Source organism: Dendrobates tinctorius, unplaced genomic scaffold, assembly GCF_039654945.1.
Source record: "Dendrobates tinctorius isolate UK_male_01 unplaced genomic scaffold, ASM3965494v1 ptg000035l, whole genome shotgun sequence".
NCBI classification, from domain to species: domain Eukaryota; kingdom Metazoa; phylum Chordata; class Amphibia; order Anura; family Dendrobatidae; genus Dendrobates; species Dendrobates tinctorius.
This window is the reverse complement of record NW_027361703.1, coordinates 63770028-63787015: the sequence shown is the minus strand read 5'-3', so window position 1 is coordinate 63787015 and position 16988 is coordinate 63770028. Positions and strand designations below refer to the sequence as shown.

Below are 16988 nucleotides of genomic sequence, written 5' to 3'. Positions count from 1 at the left end.
TGAAGACCGCAGGTGTTAAATATAATAGGGTCAGGGACCTTATATTAGTAGCACCACTCCAGTGTTGACAAGAGCAAATCACTGGAGTGGTATTGTAAGGTAGCGCGCCAGTGTTCATGTTGAGGGACACTCACTCGGCAGCGGATTAACCACGTCAGGCACTGGTTGTTCGCATAAATCAGTCCATCTGGTTTATTGGGCAGCATAAACCATATAGCAGCAACAGTCTTACATCAGACCAAATGAAGATTCAATGTAGAGCTCCGCTCTCTTAGCCCTGTGGTCACACAGGCTGCACTTTGTCCAGCAAACAGGCTCTACAGTCTCTTAGTTAATTCCCCGTCCGGGGTTACCTCTTAGCTGCTTCTCAGTCCTGACGTCCCTTCCCTCCTGGGGACTGTCTAGTACTCACAGGTTATTACACACAGGCCTCACATGGTCAGCGGCGTCCACATGTGCGCTTCAGGAAGGCAGCACACCTTCTAGCACATCAGCCTTCCGGGACCTTCCACATGGACCAATCCGATCCAGGCATTCACTCATGTGACCTACCCTGGTCACCTTATATGGTCCGTAGCCACACCCACAGCATCACATGGCTATGACTTCATTACAGGTCCTTCAGATTCACAACCACACACATAGGTGTTATGAGTTCATTTTCTGCTCCACCAGTTGAGAGTTCTCCTTCCGTTCTCCCTCTGGTGGTGACAGTAGGTAGTGAGGTTGGTTTAATTGGTAGTGATCTGCCACCTGGTGAGGAAGATAACGATTGGATCTCTGGAGTATCAGACTGGATATAAGACAGCCGACGCCCTATCCTGGTGCTGGTGATTCAGTCTGCTTCTCAGTTCTTGGACTCAGCTCTGTTCCAGTCTTCTCAAGTTAAGTTTGTTTTTGCTAATGTTCACACTTGCTCTTGCTGGTCAATTCAGTTTTTTGTGTGGTCAGCCAGCCCGGCTGGGCTGTGCTGAATTTCCACTCTTATTTATCTGTATTTGCCAATTTGAATTTTTTTGTCCCTTATTAGATTGGCCTCTTTTTGCTCTGTCTCAGAATATTTCAGAGTGCTGATATAGTGGGAGAAGTCTAGTGACTTCAGGGTTAATTTTTCTATCAGTTGTGTTGGACATTATTTTTGGTAGGGTTTTTGGCAGATTGCAGACAGTTTCTTTCCTTTCCTTTCTAGATAGTTTGGCCCCATCGTTTGCTCAGCCCATTTTCCTGCCTTTGTTTGTATTTTCATCTTGTTTCACAGTCAATACATGTGGGGGGGCCGTCTTTCCTTTGGGGTCTGCTCTGGGGCATTTGGTTTTCCTCTTTTCCTGCTTTAGGCTTATTTAGCTCTCCGGTTGTGACGAGGCGTCTAGGACCACCGTAGGAACGCTTCATGACTGCTACTAGTTGTGTGGTTAGGATCAGGGGTCTGCAGTCTGCATAGTTACCAACCTCTTTGGTTTTCTGAGACTTAGCGTCTGTTGTTTTTTATTTCCTCCTCGGCGACCCATTCATAACACATAGGCTTTACTTCAGACACACGCCCCTGGGTGGGTTTGTAGGTGACTGGTCGCACCCGTCTCACCAGCCACCTGGAAGCCTTCCCTGACACACTAACAAAAACCTCAGTAGTACCTCTGCTGATTAACACACATTCAAGCTTCCATCCCAGGGCCACCCACCCTGGGATACATAATGGTCATTTACCATCCTGCCGTTCATCGCCCCCTAGCCGACACAGTGGTCACTGCACCACAATATGTTTCACATGTCCAAGTAGCTATGCATGTGAATATGTTGAGTTTGTGTCACGAGACTTACTGCTAGGTTCAGACACTGTTCAAGCACTGGGAAGTCTGCATTCACAACAAGCATAGTTCCCACAAGCGATCCTTATGTAGACAGTGGTGGGCTAGGGAGCTGTTCACTCTTGTCTTTACATCTATCACCAGCTTCTGTCTCTAATGCCTGGTTCTATTGCTATTGAGTGATGGGAGCTTTAGATGGAAGTCAGAAGGGGTTTAGAGTTGTGTTTTCACCACACTGTTCTTCTGTATATCAACATGGCATCTATACGCATTAATGTTGGTTGCACCTGCTGATAAACCGGTACGGCTGCTTGATTGTTGTGGGAATATGTCAATCACTTTGTTCTCCTGTATATAAACTACTAGCATAGATTTGTATTAGCAGCTTTCCCTAGAGAACACAGGGAGCACTCAACCGATCAAGTGCCCCTATGTATGGGAGAGACTGTCCAGACCGCTGTCTGCTGAACAATCGACCATAGCATTTTCCAGCTGACTTTGATCTTCTGTGTATGGGGGCCTTTAATCGCCATTAGGAAACAGAACCTTCTGTTGCCAAACTACCTATAGCTGTGTGTAGACAACAGTTGCACTTCATAAAAAGTGGCAATGTCAAGTATGTATTACCAAGAAGGTTTACAGAAACTAGATATCTGTAAAAATGTTTAAACTTCTAATGGCACACATTTGTGACTAAGGGCTACCTGCCACCTACAGATTGGGGTCATGTCTAGAGATGAGCGAACATAGTCGGCTCCCTCCTTATTCGGCAAGCTATAGCGCTTACTCAAGAAGCTGCATCGGGAACCCGGATAACTGGAGCGCTCCCGATAATCAGCTGATTGGCTCTCCATGCTTGTGTTGTGACTGTCACACAGCCGCGACACAGGCAGCTGCCATGCCGAACAGCTGATCATCGAGAGCACTCTTTCGGTAAGTGCTATAGCTTGCCAAATAAGGAGAGAGTCGACAATGTTCGCTTATCTCTAGTCCTGTCTACATTTGAAGTTATGGAGAATTTTTCTCCCTCTAGAAGGGTAAATTAGTACTGTGTTTACCAGACCTTTTCATTTTTTTCTGGATCAACATTGCCAAAGAGTAATTGGATGAACTAGATGAAGTGTTAATTATAATAAATGTTCTATATTCTGTATGATTGCACAATCGATAACCAGATCTTCTTTATACCATTGGTGTGATCTGTATTTTCTATAGCTGAGGATACAGATTTTTAGTCTCCTCTTTGTTTTTTTTAGTTACATAATATGATTAACCAAACAAACTGAACTTTCCTGACCTTTTGATAGGGTTTATATTTGATTGAACAGAGTCATTGTCATAGTGGTAATTGCTTGTGCTTTATTTAGGAATGTATAAATGTGTACAGCACTTTGCGATCGGTGGAAGGGTCTGCCAGTGCTCCTTGTGCAGAGAAGTGGTACAATATCTTAGGGAGCATATACAGTATTTGGATCCTTGGATATAGGTTTCTTAAATCCATATAATGTTGTAGTGCAGATAATACACAATGGAGGACGTCATCCAAAGACTTCACGGCGATGCCCAGTTCAGTTATCAAGCGATATCAATGGGGCATAATTCACATTGTGTGACTCATTTTGTGCAAGATATGGGTATATTTATAGTTAGACAATAAGAATTTACTAGAATAATTTTAGCGTGCACACTGACTATATGTATTGAAAACTATAATGGTTATAAAATAAAATGCTAATAGAAAATTTGCTGTGTGTAAGAAGATGGCTACATAGAAATGTTGAATGTTAAAAACACTGCATTGGTTTCCGAATCATTACTCAAATTCATTTTTTATTCAACAAAATAGTGTTTTTGTGTGTTCCGCTGAACATCCAATAAATTAGAGAACCATTGGTCCCAATTACTCTGTTTCTATTGCTAAAATGTGGTTTATAAGCAGGTGCTGTATACTGCTGCTTTCTGGCTGATGCTTTGTAAGAGTTCCCTGACTTGTTCTTCCAAAGCCACAAGCGTTTTGGCTTTTTCTTCCAATATTCTTTGGTTGTCTTCATAAGATTTTTCTAAATCTAACAAAAAAAAATAATCAAATTAGATTAAAGTTATGGAAATTATAGACCAAATTTGACATATCTTTGTGAATTTTATTGGAAAGAGAATGTGCAATACTGTGCATATGGGTAGTGTCATGTGCTTTCTATTGCTAAGGACATTTTCAGTGTGATGCCTCATCAAAAAGCCACAACAGATTACAAGACAATATATGTGAGGGAAGGTTCACGTTACATTGTACTCTCTGCTCAGCTTGGGAATTCTGTCCTAATAACTGAAGAATATTATTCATGTGCCATATCCTTCCTCTGCCCCTCACACACAGCTATTCATTTTACAGTCTAAAATATAAAACTTTGGACTTCGATTGGTGAGGTCTGTCATTTTAAATTCACACTTGACCTTTGAAGAATTCATTAACCTAGGTATTTAGTATGAAATGTGAACATTAAAAATACCATAATCACTTTCACAAAACACAATCATTTAATATTTATCAATTTATATCATGTTCTAACATTGATTTATATGACAGGCTGGGAATACCCTGGAAGGCTGTAACTAAGTGACTACCTGGTATTCACTAGAACCTCTGCTGGTGAGTATAGGCATGGCACAGGTAGTTACCAGGTACCACTCCAGTGCAGTCCCTGGGTATGCAGCAGCTGACCAAAGGGTCATAGGCATAGGTACGAAGAACAAGGAAATGAAGGCAAAGACGTGGTCAGGACAGATAGCACAGGTTCAGAGTATAAAGCTGGGGTCAGGAGCAGTAATGTCAAACAGGGTTGATAACGAGAGAGACAGAACAAACATGCACCCACAGGATCCAGAGACAAGCAACTGGGAACCAACGATCATGTAGGATTGGTGGGAGGAGCTTCCTAATAAACCTGCTGCTGCCTATTGATAGACTGGGGAAGGCAAACACTGCAGGACACAGCAAAGTTAAATTCCTGTACGATCTGGCCATGTCTCCGTATAGCCACATGGAGATTCTCTAGGAGCAGAGCTGGCAGTAAACACAAGGCAACTCAGGGAGATGGTCTGATGCTGGGGTAGCAGAGTAGTGAACACAGTGATAGGGTGGCGCTGAGAAAGCATGCAAGACTCCTGTATGACAATGATGTAAGTGCTGCAATTTGTGATCCTAAAAAGCAAAACGATTTTTCCAATATAACAAAAAACTTTTATACCTGCAAAAATACAAAAGAGAAGGGGCAAAAACTAAAAAGCTTGCCCATCACATCAATACTTTTGGGCATGGTCAATTAGGGGTCAAAGTAGGAAGCAAATTCTTCACTTCTAACCGATCTCACTCTTTTCGGTCTGTTCCACAGCCATGGTGATAAGTGTTAATATGGAGAGGATATTCCTTTATGTAAATGTTATTGTACCGCAATGTAAGTTGTGAAACTAAGGCAATTGTTAAAAAATAATTACCTTTTAGTAGGTTAAGCTTCTTGTTTGCTTTCGATAACAGGGCTTTCGCTTCATTCTGAAGTTGCTCTGCTTTCCTTCTGGCTTCTGATGAATCTTCAGCTTTTTTTGCTATCAAATCTTCAACTTGCTTATATTTATTACTAAGGTCATCATCCAGAACCTGCAATATCAGAAACTACCATTAGGAGACATCAGTTAGGCATTGTGTGGTGTAAACAGACAGGTTCTTATGAACGGACTATGCATTTTACCGGCTATGAATATCTTTAATGACCTGATCCTTCTAAGCGGTGTGCTGTGAAATAAGAGTTAAAAATTCCAAACTCTGAGAGCTGCTCTTGGGATTGTTGATCCTCACTAGCATATTATTTTAACTCATTCCTTTCCAGGGTATAGCTTAAAGAAAATTCTGCTTTATGGTAGAAATAATCACTGTTCAATTAAAGGGAATCTGTCACCCCTTTTTAGTGATATCATGTAAAGATATCACCCTATTGTATGTCCCATAAGGATTCTTTTAGGATTTTTTATTCCCCCCGACCCTGCACCTTTGATGTAAAAATACCTGTGTTATGTTGGTGAAGAGATATTCAAGTCGCCGCAGTCCGGTCCAATGGACGTGGCTTAGTCAGCTTCTCCCCCCCTCCTCTGCTTGCTGAGCGTAATCTTCATCTGTGAATCTCACAGAAAACGTTGTTTGCCGCGCTTGCGCATTCAAAGAGGCCTCTGGCGCCTGCGCAGTATGTTTTGCCCAACTGTGGGCGAAGCATATAAGCGGTACTGCGCATGCGCCAGTATTTTCCAGCGCAGTCTATGCCCCGGAAGTGTGTCCTGCATGTGAAGACTTCCGGGGCAAACAACGTTATCTGTGATATTCACAGATGAAGATTACGCTCAGCAAGCCGAGGAGGGGGGGGAAGCCGACTAAGCCACGCCCATCGGACCGGACCGCAGCGATTTGCATACCTCTTCACCAACATAACAAAGGTATTTTTGCATCAAAGGTGCGGGGTCGGGGGGAGTAAAAAATCCTAAAAGAATCCTTATGGGACGCACAATAGGGTGATATCTTTACATGATATCACTAAAAAGGGGTGACAGATTCCCTTTAAATTGTATCCAAGAGAAGGAAATCGTATCTCCAGGATTACAAAAACGCAGCTGCATTCTCACACCTGGACGTGAACGGTATACACATCAATAGAGCGGAGCTGAAATACTAGGTAACCCATGACAGATGTGGCACTGTTTGGGAACAGTACAACTACTTTGACTGCAGTTAGCCCTGATTGCAAGTCTTTTACCTTTTGACAATGGCATTGACAAGATTAAGAACAGGGCTCTTCCCCCACAACTTGATCAGGGCATGCCAATGGATTGGTGTGTCAGACACTGAGTTCTTCAGTAAGCTACCAATTACCAACCTATCGGCATCATGCAATCACTCCTTTGCCTGTGGCTTGGCATCATAGGAGAGCAGTAATTACACAATAGACTGTATTACTATAATATATTGTGATCACTTGATTGGTTATACAAGTTTAAGTCTCCTAAAAAGTATAAAGAATATTAGAAAATATTTTAACCTGCCTTGGCCAATTTTTGTTTTTGCATTGTTTCCCCTTCCCTTCTTGTAAGAGCCATAACTCTATTTTTCCCATCCACAGAGACATATGACAGCTGTTTTTGCAGGACAAGTTGTCCATTTGTAGGACACCTTTCATTTTGCCAAATAGTGTACTAGAAAAGGGGGAAAAAAATCCATGTGCAGTAAAATTGTGAAAAAACCCCACAATTGTTAGGTTGTTTTTTTTATGACCTGTGTTTGCGATGTACATTGCGTGGTAAAAATGACATGGCAATATGATTCTCATCAGTAGGATTAGACAATACTATACCTGTACAGTTGGTTTTTGTTATAGATTACCGATAAAAATTAGTAAAAATCAGAAATTTGTTTAGAAAAAAATGTCGACAATTTTCAAGACCCGTAACTTTTCGACTTTTCAGAGCTGTGTGAGGGCTTATTTTATGTGGGACAAGAAGATGTTTTTATAGACACCATTTTAGAATAGATATGGCATTTTAATCGCTTATCACAGCATTTTTTGCAGAATTGTGCCTTCCCCCCCCAAAAAAACTCAGTTTTTGGTGTTTACCAATAGAGTTATTTTTTATATTTTCATATGTTGATTAGGTAACCTGCAACACCACAAGTTTTTGTTTTAATTCTGTTTGTTTTTAGTCAGAGAAAAAAAGCGGCAATTTGAACTTCTGTTTTCTTTTATTTTTTTCATATTTAAAAAAAAAATTAAAAAATTGTATTTATTAGTCCCCTTAGGGATTTGAACCTGCGATTGTGTGAGCACTTGTACCGCTACATATAGGATATGCCGTAATGCTGCATATGCATATAGTAAAAATCATGCTCTCCTTAGAAGCCTTGTCACAGGGCACTGATGGGTTCACAGAATGAGATACCCCTATGTGACGAGCTGTTAATGCCGCTGTCAGAGTTTGACAGTGGCATGTAACGGGTAAACCCATTTACGACTGATGACGTATAGGTAAGTCATAGGTAGTTGCCCCCTCCTTGATGCGGGCTCTGGCACTGAGCCCACATCACTTCAGGCATATGACAGCTGATTTCATAGTCAATGCTCATCAGCTATGAGCGCTGCCCCGTGGCCAGCTTTCATAGCAGCTCATTTCTGCTACGTATAGCTGAAGCCCCGCTATGTGTAGCACAAGTGATCAGGAAATCAAAACTTCATTTTCTTCTGTAGACTATTGAAGCAATTAAAATAATAAAAAAAATAATATTTTTAAAAACAAAGTTCAAATCACCCCCCTTTTGCCCCATTCAAAATAAAAAAAATACGCATCACATATTTGGTATAGATGCATTCAGAAATGCCTGTTCTATCAAAATATATATAGAAAATATGAATTCAATCAGTAAACGGCATAATGAGAAAAAAAATCTAAACCCCAGAATTACATTTTTTGGTCCCCGCAACATTGCGATAATAGACGATCAAAAGATTGTATCTACAACAAAATGATATAATTAAAAATGTCAGCTCACCTCACAAAAAGCAAACCCTCACCCAGCCCCAGATTCTGAAGAATGGCACTTTTTGTAAAAAAACAAAAAAAAAAACAAAAAATGGATTTTTTTTCTCAAAAGAACCTATACATGTTCGATATCTGCAAACATGTAATGACCGGAAGAATCATAATGGCAGGTCAGTTTTAGAACATAGAGAAAATGGTGAAAAGAACAAAGCTTTTTTTGCAATTTCACCTTAATTGGAATTTATTTCCTGTTTTCCAGTACACTATATGGTAAAATATATTACAGCCATTATCTGCTAGGTATAGGGCAGGCTCACCCAGTGAACCCGCTGCATACACCTGCTACCAATTTGCACCATGATATACAGCTGAACGGGATGAAAACATGAATAAAAAAATGCATAAATTACCCCTTTTCTCGAAATGTAAATATTGATATCTAAAAAGTAGCATATTTTGCACTGCCATGTGTATAATTGCCCAAACTAGTAAAATACAAAACTATTTGCCCACGTACAATAAATCAGGGGTGAAAAATGACAAATCTGAGGTTTTTTTGGTAACATTACCTCTTAAAAAAATGGAATAACATGAGACTGAAAAGTCATATGGACCCCAAAATGATGAATAAAAAAAAAACAAACAGCTTTGACAAATAAAAATGAAGTCCCTATTCTTTGTTGATCAGAAAATAAAAAAAAATGAAAGTTATAACTCATGGTTAGCAAGGAGGAAAAAAAAAAAAAAATGGTTGCATCTCCAAGGGGTTACATAAATCTTCTGCCTTTCTCTGGAATGCATTCCACAAAGTCTAGCCATTTTCATATACTCTAACCTTCTTTACACCATCAGCATTCGCTTTTGCATCCCCAGTTGATTTCTCTATGGAGTTTAGCGTTGCAGAAGTGGCAGCGGACTTTTTCAGTAGTTCTCCTAGACTTTTTTCAAGATTAGAAATCCGTTGGGTGGCATTAGTTAATGTTTCTTCTGATGCTGCAGCTTCTGATTCAATCTGTGAACAGAAAGTCATCAGAAAGTCATCATATTCTGACTATTTGTTAATAGAACTGAATCCTAAAACAAATAATAAAAGTTAAAAATATAAAAGTTTTTGAAAAGGAAGAATTGGATATCTCAAAGAGACCTGTATAATATTATTAAATGCATTTAATTCCCTTACTAGCTTGGAACCTCAGTCGTGAAAACAAGCGATTCAGTTGTTCACCACTTTAAAGGAATTTATTTTTAACTTACGGAAGTGAGTAGGTTGTTTGTTCCTTTTATGTCATCATCTGCCTTTTTAATGGCCTTTTCAGCTGCACTTTGGGCTTTGTCGGCTTCCTGCAGAGCTTCTTTCACCAGGTCAGCTGTAGCTTTAATATCTGATGCAGATTTGCTGTGATCAAAAAGTTAATTAATTTTAAATCAATCTTTTCAGATGTTGGGGGAATAAAAAAAAAAGACTAAATTATAAAATATCTCAACTCAGAGAGACGACAAACTATTGACCAGTAGATTCCTGTTTGTTTGTTTTTCTCTCAAAACCTCAAAATGTAATTCTCTTGATCCTTTAACTGAAATGGACAGGGGTCTTTCTTGGCAATCGATAGGCTTGAAGTCACTCTATAAGAGCAGGGATACTGAATTTTACCCTTCTTTCTGCCTACTAGAGTTGGCCTCTACCATAAAACAAACTCATATCTATATGGGATACATTTCTTTGTGCCCCAATGTCTGATGAATAATAATAATAATAATAATAATAATAATAATAATAATATTATTATTATTTATATAGCGCCAACATATTCCGCAGCGCTTTACAATTTAACAGTTTCAAGCACGTTAACAATAATATAATAATTAAAGCAAAATAAAACAACCCTGCTCGTCTACAATGAGGTGGGGGGAGATACAAAGTACAGGTGTGTATTTACAATGATGGTCCAGCCAACTTGAGGGAGTGAGGGATGGATGGAGATAATGAATGGGCTACACACGCACACCTACACATAAAATGATTGATTAGGGAACGTGATAGGCTGCTCTGAACAAATGTGTTTTGAGGGAGCACCTTAAACTGTGCAAGTTGTGGCTGGTCCTAATTTCTTGGGGTAGAACATTCCAGAGGATTGGCGCAATGTGGGAAGTCTTGGAGACGGGAGTGGGAGGTACGGATTAGTGCAAATGTTAGTCGAAAGTTACTTGCAGAGCACAGCGATCGGCTAGGCCAATAGACAGAAATGGGGGCGGAGATGTAGGGGGGTGCTGCACTGTGGAGAGCTTTGTGGGTGAAAACAAGTACTTTGAATTGGATCCTGCAGTGAATGGGCAGCCAGTGTAATGACTGGTGAAGTGCAGACGCTTCCGAGTACTGATTAGCCAGGTGGATGACCTTGGCTGCTGCATTAAGGATGGACTGGAGAGGGGAAAGTCGAGTAACGGGGAGACCAATTAATAGACCGTTACAGTAGTCCAGGCGGATGAGGATCAGGGCAACAGTGAGGGTTTATGTTGTTTCCATGGTTAGAAAACAAGTATTGGACGGACAAGTTGGGTTGTTTTCTTCTGAAATAAATGGTACGATATTGTCTGGCATCCCCTTATTTCCTGCTCTTTATTACCGTAAGCTGTGATGAACACACGTTTATGGAACAAGCTGTAGGCCAAATGATCTTTTAAAGGACCATTATCTAATGTTGGCTCAAAGGGGTTTTCTGAGCAATGCAGAAAATTCAGCCGGGACTGTACCACACTGCTAGGATTCTTGTTCAACCAGTCAGTATGTGACTGGTCATATGGAATTTGTATACTTACAGTCACATGTTGACTTAAGTCTCTACTTGCTTTTCTCAATGTTTGACAGAGAAGTAAGCAAATGACTGCAAGTAAGCAATTCACCTTTGAGTGGTCGCAGGACAACTACTCGAATCAGAATATTGATGGAATCCTAACAGTGTGTATAATACACACTGTTAGGATTCGGCACGATGCAGTCAATGCTGAATTTTCTGCTAGGTTCGGAAAAAAACGTTTTAAGTTAGTGATACACATTAGTAACTGTCCCTTAAATAAATGATCTGGTCTACAGATATTTCTTTCTTAAAGGTGTGTTGATTGTAGCACAAATAAAGAGAGGGAAACTAAGAAGATGCCAAACAATATGTGCACCACATATTTTGGAGAAAACGGGATGCTGCCTGGCCTTGGTGGAGACTTCAAACACAATCTGCAAGTGAGAGTTGATAAACAACCTATTAAGCTATGGCTCCACCCATACACTTTAGATAGCAGTCGGCCAACAGTTACCACACCCAACTCTCCAATACTCTTAGCGCTCACTCGGTTGAGCATTCCTGTGTCCTCTATGAGGGAGCTGCTGCCACAAATAACACTATCTGAGGCTTATCTTGGAGAACAAAAGGATTGGCAGTCTGAAATTGGACATACCAGATCTTTATCTAATATGACAATCATTGTATTACCTGGATTGTTTGGCTTCTTCTAAGAGAGACTCTGCTCTGGCTATATCTCCAGCACTTTGTAGAAGGATTGTCTCCACTCCAGAAAGACTTTCCACACGCTCACGTATATCATCAGTTAAAGCTTGTAACTGTTCAGGTGTGGTTGGCATCTCCATTTTTAAAACCTCATTGGCAACAGCTTCTATACTGTCCAAGTCAGCTCCATCCTCTGTCAGAAATGCAAGGACACAAAATATTATTTATTCCATTCTTTAAGGTCTGCTAGCACCTTGTGATATCTGCATTGGGACGCCTAAATAAAGCCCACTAGATCAGCCCTTTATGGCGCCTATAGGGTCTTTCAGCAATCTGGTATCGTATAATGACTGAATCTGCTGGTGGAAGACCAACACCCTTCTACAATGGAGGACCCCTTGTCTCACGGCCAAGTTTGAATTTGGAAAGATGACAACATATCATATAAAACACATCTGTATCTTGTAGAAAAAAATTGCAACCCCTTTACAGATACATTAAGAAATAAATCAGCACAGATTGGTTCAAGGGTGGACAAGGCAACAAGCAATGCACGTAGATAGAAACTATACTTACGCATCAAAAAGTCTCTTATTTGTTTGATGAGATTCCTTAGATCTTCATTGCTTTTGTCTACTTTCTCCTTTGTTGCATTTGCTTTGTTGAGAACACTTTGAGCAGTTTGTCTTGCTTCTTCTGCCTTCAGCTTCGACTCGGCAACCTTAAACAGAGGAAATTAATGAACAAACCTTGAAGGCTATTTCATACATCAGTTATTTTTTTGGCAAGTGTACCATTTGTTATTTTTTTATACTTCCTTTTTGTGGACTGATTTTCTTCCAATCAAAAAAATGGGGACATGTCCAACTTTAATTTGTGTTGCGGATCAGACTCACTAATAAAAGTCAATGTTCCCGTCAGAAAGATAAAGAGCGAAAGCACACGGATGTCACCCTGTATTTTAGTGTTTAATGGGTAGGAGAAGTAAAGATTTTTTTTCCTTCATACAAGAAATGTGGATGCATCAAGGATTGTAAAAACTTACACACGAACCTAAAATTGGTCCAGTACAAAAAAAACAAACAAACATGGACTGTCTCATGTATGAGAAAAAAAATATATATTGTGAAATTGACCTAACTTTATTTAAATAGAAAAAACTGGCCTACCTTTAGAAAGGTCGCTATAGTGTCAATTGTAGTAGACATTGGCAACAGTGCAAATACATTGCTTAAGACAGGGGCGGATATATATACGGTGCAGCGGCCCCGGGCCCGGAGGTGGAGAGTGGCTCCTGCAAGGCAGTAATAATGTGGGCAATCTGGCCTGTTGCTCGGAGTCCCATGGCCAGATTTCCCTCATCATATGGAGTGTGCTGGGCAGAAAGTGATCCTGCAGATCTGCTGCCTACAGGAGAAAATGGCAGCGGAGACGCAGGAATCTGGCCAAGGTTCCTGCCTGGTGCTTTCTCTAAGGCTATGTGCCCATGTTGCATTCCCATGCAATCCTAATGGATTCCACAATTGCTGCGGTAAAATCTGCAGCATGTCCATTAATTTTGCGGAATCGCGGCGATTCCGCCACCATAGGATTGCATTAAAACGCTCACTTTACGCGTCGCGGTCGCGAGACCACTACGTCATCTGAGGTGATTCTCGCAATGTATCCTTGGGAACGGAGCTTGCCGGCAGCGTCGCTGAGGACCGGGATGGACTCCGGGGGTCGACAGAGGGTTAGTATATCCCTATTTTAAATTTTGGTCACACTTGTCAAGCACTATGCTTGACAAGTGTGACCAACCTGTCAATCACTTTTCCAAGCGATGCTTCAAATCGCTTGGAAAAGCGCTAGCGTTCTGCAAGCTAAAAACGCTTGCAGAACGCTTGTGTTTTGCGGGAAAATGCATGCGAATTCCGCATGTGTTTTACCCGCAGCGGGGAGTTGCGGAAATGCTGTGAAACATTCCGCAGCATTTCTGCAACATGGGCACATAGCCTCACACAGCATGCCATGCACACCTGTGTCATTTGAAAAGTTGCCGACGAGGAAGAAAGAAGCAGTGCTGGTGAAGAACAGACAGACAGATGATTTTTTTTTTCCATTACAGGGGGAAGAGGACAATAGGAGGGATGTGGGGGAGAGAACAATAGGAGGGATGTGGGGGGGTGAGGATTGGGATGGGAGTAAGAGGTACTTACAATGGACTTATGAACTGGGTTAAGAGGACGTTAGATATGGATGTGAAATGAACTAGGCCGTGGAGGAAGGTGTTAAGCCCGTGATAGTGTCATAATGAATTATAGGATTGGGGGAGGACACTATCGGGGAATTAAAATGTATTGGGGAGTGGGAGAGGAGGGGTAATGTGCATAGGACACTTTGCAATGAAGTTAACTTGGGAGAATAGGCTATTGGGGACTTGCAATGAATTGGGAGGTGGCGGAGGATGTTAAGTACCTGATAATTACTTCTCCCACCCCAAATTCATTATGATGCTATCAAAGATTTCTAATAAATGTAGGGGGGGGACTAATTCTATGTGCACACGTTCAGGATTTACTTCAGAAATCCCTGCTGCATATCCTAATGTGTTGGCAGGAAGAAAGTTGCGTAAGTGCGTAAAAGATGGATTTTTGGTTCTTACCGTAAAATCTCTTTCTTGGAGCCTTCATTGGGGGACACAGAATACCATGGGTGTATGCTGCTGCTGCTAGGAGGCTGACACTATGCAAAAACAAGAAAATTAGCTCCTCCCCGGCAGTATACACCCACCGACAGGCACCAAGCACCTCAGTTGGTGAAAAAGCAGTAGGAGAAGCAACAAGAAAAACTCGAACCATATGTACCAACCCAACAAGGGACTCTAAGACCCAACACGGTACAACTGAAACAGGGAGGGTGCTGTGTCCCCCAATGAAGGCTCCAAGAAAGAGATTTTACGGTAAGAACCAAAAATCCATCTTTCTTTATCGCCTTATTGGGGGACACAGAATACCATGGGACGTCCCAAAGCAGTCCCAAGGGTGGGAACAGCAAAAAGGAACGAAAGTAACCGAAAGGCTCAGGTCGGCCGGTGAGCCACCGCCGCCTGCAGAACCTTCCTACCAACCACAGCATCAGACGAAGCCTGGGTATGAACCCTGTAGAACCTCGTGAAGGTGTGCAAAGATGACCAGGTTGCAGCCTTGCAAATTTGCATGGCCGAGGCCTGGTGACGAGCAGCCCACGAAGCCGCCACAGCCCGGGTGGAATGAGCTCTTACTCCCGGAGGGGGCCGCTTTTCCTGAAGACGATACGCTTCCAGAATGGTAGAACGAATCCAGCGAGCGATTGTGGATTTGGAAGCCGGAAGGCCCTTCTGGCGACCTTCAGAAATGATCAGCAAGGAATCGGACAGACGAAAGGAAGAGGTCCTGGCAAGATAGACACGCAGGGCTCTAACTACGTCCAGTTTGTGGAGAGACTTCTCAAGAGGATGAGATGGAGCCGGACAAAAAGAAGGAAGGACGATATCCTCATTGATATGGAAAGCGGAAACCACCTTTGGAAGAAAAGAAGGAACGGGCCTGAGGACGGCTTTGTCCTGATGGAGAATGAGGTAAGGGGAACGACATGACAAGGCCGCCAATTCAGAAACTCTTCTGATGGATGAAATGGCGATCAAAAAGGTGACCTTCCAAGAGAGAAGGGACAAAGGAATGTCCTGGAGAGGCTCGAACGGCGCCTTCTGGAGCGCGCTAAGGACGAGGTTGAGATCCCACGGGTCTATTGGCGAACGATGAGGAGGAGCCACGTGGGAAACCCCTTGTAGAAAGGTCTTGACCTGTGGTAGAGAAGCTAGCTCTCTTTGGAAGAGGATAGAGAGAGCGGAAACCTGGCCCTTGAGCGTACTGAGGGACAGACCCGCGTCTAACCCAGCCTGAAGAAACCCCAGGATAGACGGGATAGAAAAAGACATTGGGAAGACTCTTTTATCATCGCACCAACGGAAAAAAGCCTTCCAGTACCTATAGTAAATGCGGGAAGAGGCTGGTTTCCTGGCTCTGATCATAGTTTGAATAACCTGACTGGACAGACCTGATTCCTTCAGAATTGCGGTCTCAACGGCCATGCCGTCAAATTCAGAGACTGAGAATTCTCGTGGTAAAGGGGGCCTTGCGAGAGAAGGTCTGGACGGTCCGGAAGCCTCCAGGGAACGTCCGCGAGCATGTTGACCAGTTCCGCGTACCAAGGCCGTCTTGGCCAATCTGGAGCGACTAGAATCACTGGTACGCCTTCCGATTTTATCTTTTTGACCACCCGAGGGATCAATGCCAGAGGCGGGAACAGATACGGAAGTTGAAACTGGGACCACGGAGTCACCAGTGCGTCGCATGCGACGGCTAGAGGGTCCCTGGACCTGGCTACGAACTGCGGCACCTTGCGGTTCATCCGAGATGCCATGAGATCGACATCCGGGGTGCCCCAACGGTCGCATATCTGAGAGAAAACCGCGGGGTGCAGGGACCATTTGCCGGACGCTAGGCCCTGGCGACTCAGAAAGTCGGCTGCCCAATTTTCCACCCCTGGAATATGGACGGCGGAGATTGTCGGAACGTAACGTTCTGCCCAGCGTAGTAACTTGGCCACTTCTGACATTACTTGTTTGCTGCGCGTGCCCCCCTGATGGTTTATGTACGCCACGGCCGTGGCGTTGTCCGACTGAATACGGACCGGCTTGCCGGAGAGGAGGGGCTGCCAGTGAAGAAGGGCCAGGAAAATTGCCCTGATCTCCAAAAGATTGATTGGAAGGAGAGACTCCTGTGGCTTCCAGCGGCCTTGGGCCGCTTTCTGATGGAACACGGCTCCCCATCCTAGAAGGCTCGCATCGGTGGTGATGATTCGCCACTGAGGCGGAAGGAAGGACCTCCCTTGGAGAACTGACGCTGGCCGTAGCCACCAAGTGAGAGACTGCCTCACTCTGAGAGGAAGCCGAATAGGACGGTCCAAGGACCTCGTGGTCTTGTCCCAGGCTGAAAGCAGAAACAGCTGGAGGGGGCGAAGGTGAAACTGCGCAAAGGGCACTGCTTCCATGGAGGCCACCATCTTCCCCAGGACCTTCATGCAGAACCGA

General features: G+C 42.8%; 1 protein-coding gene across 1 annotated transcript in view; it reads right to left on the bottom strand.

The window, feature by feature from the left end:
- Positions 1-3144: 3144 nt before the first annotated feature.
- Positions 3145-16988, bottom strand: part of LAMB1 (laminin subunit beta 1) — a 106684-nt gene continuing 92840 nt past the window's right edge. The window contains exons 28-33 of the mRNA XM_073573546.1: positions 12452-12596; positions 11861-12068; positions 9630-9771; positions 9211-9387; positions 5298-5457; positions 3145-3871 (exon numbers count right to left, since the gene is read on the bottom strand). Coding sequence (XP_073429647.1) covers positions 3735-3871; positions 5298-5457; positions 9211-9387; positions 9630-9771; positions 11861-12068; positions 12452-12596 — 969 coding nt within the window. The 3' untranslated portion in view covers positions 3145-3734. The remainder of the gene's footprint in view (positions 3872-5297; positions 5458-9210; positions 9388-9629; positions 9772-11860; positions 12069-12451; positions 12597-16988) is intronic.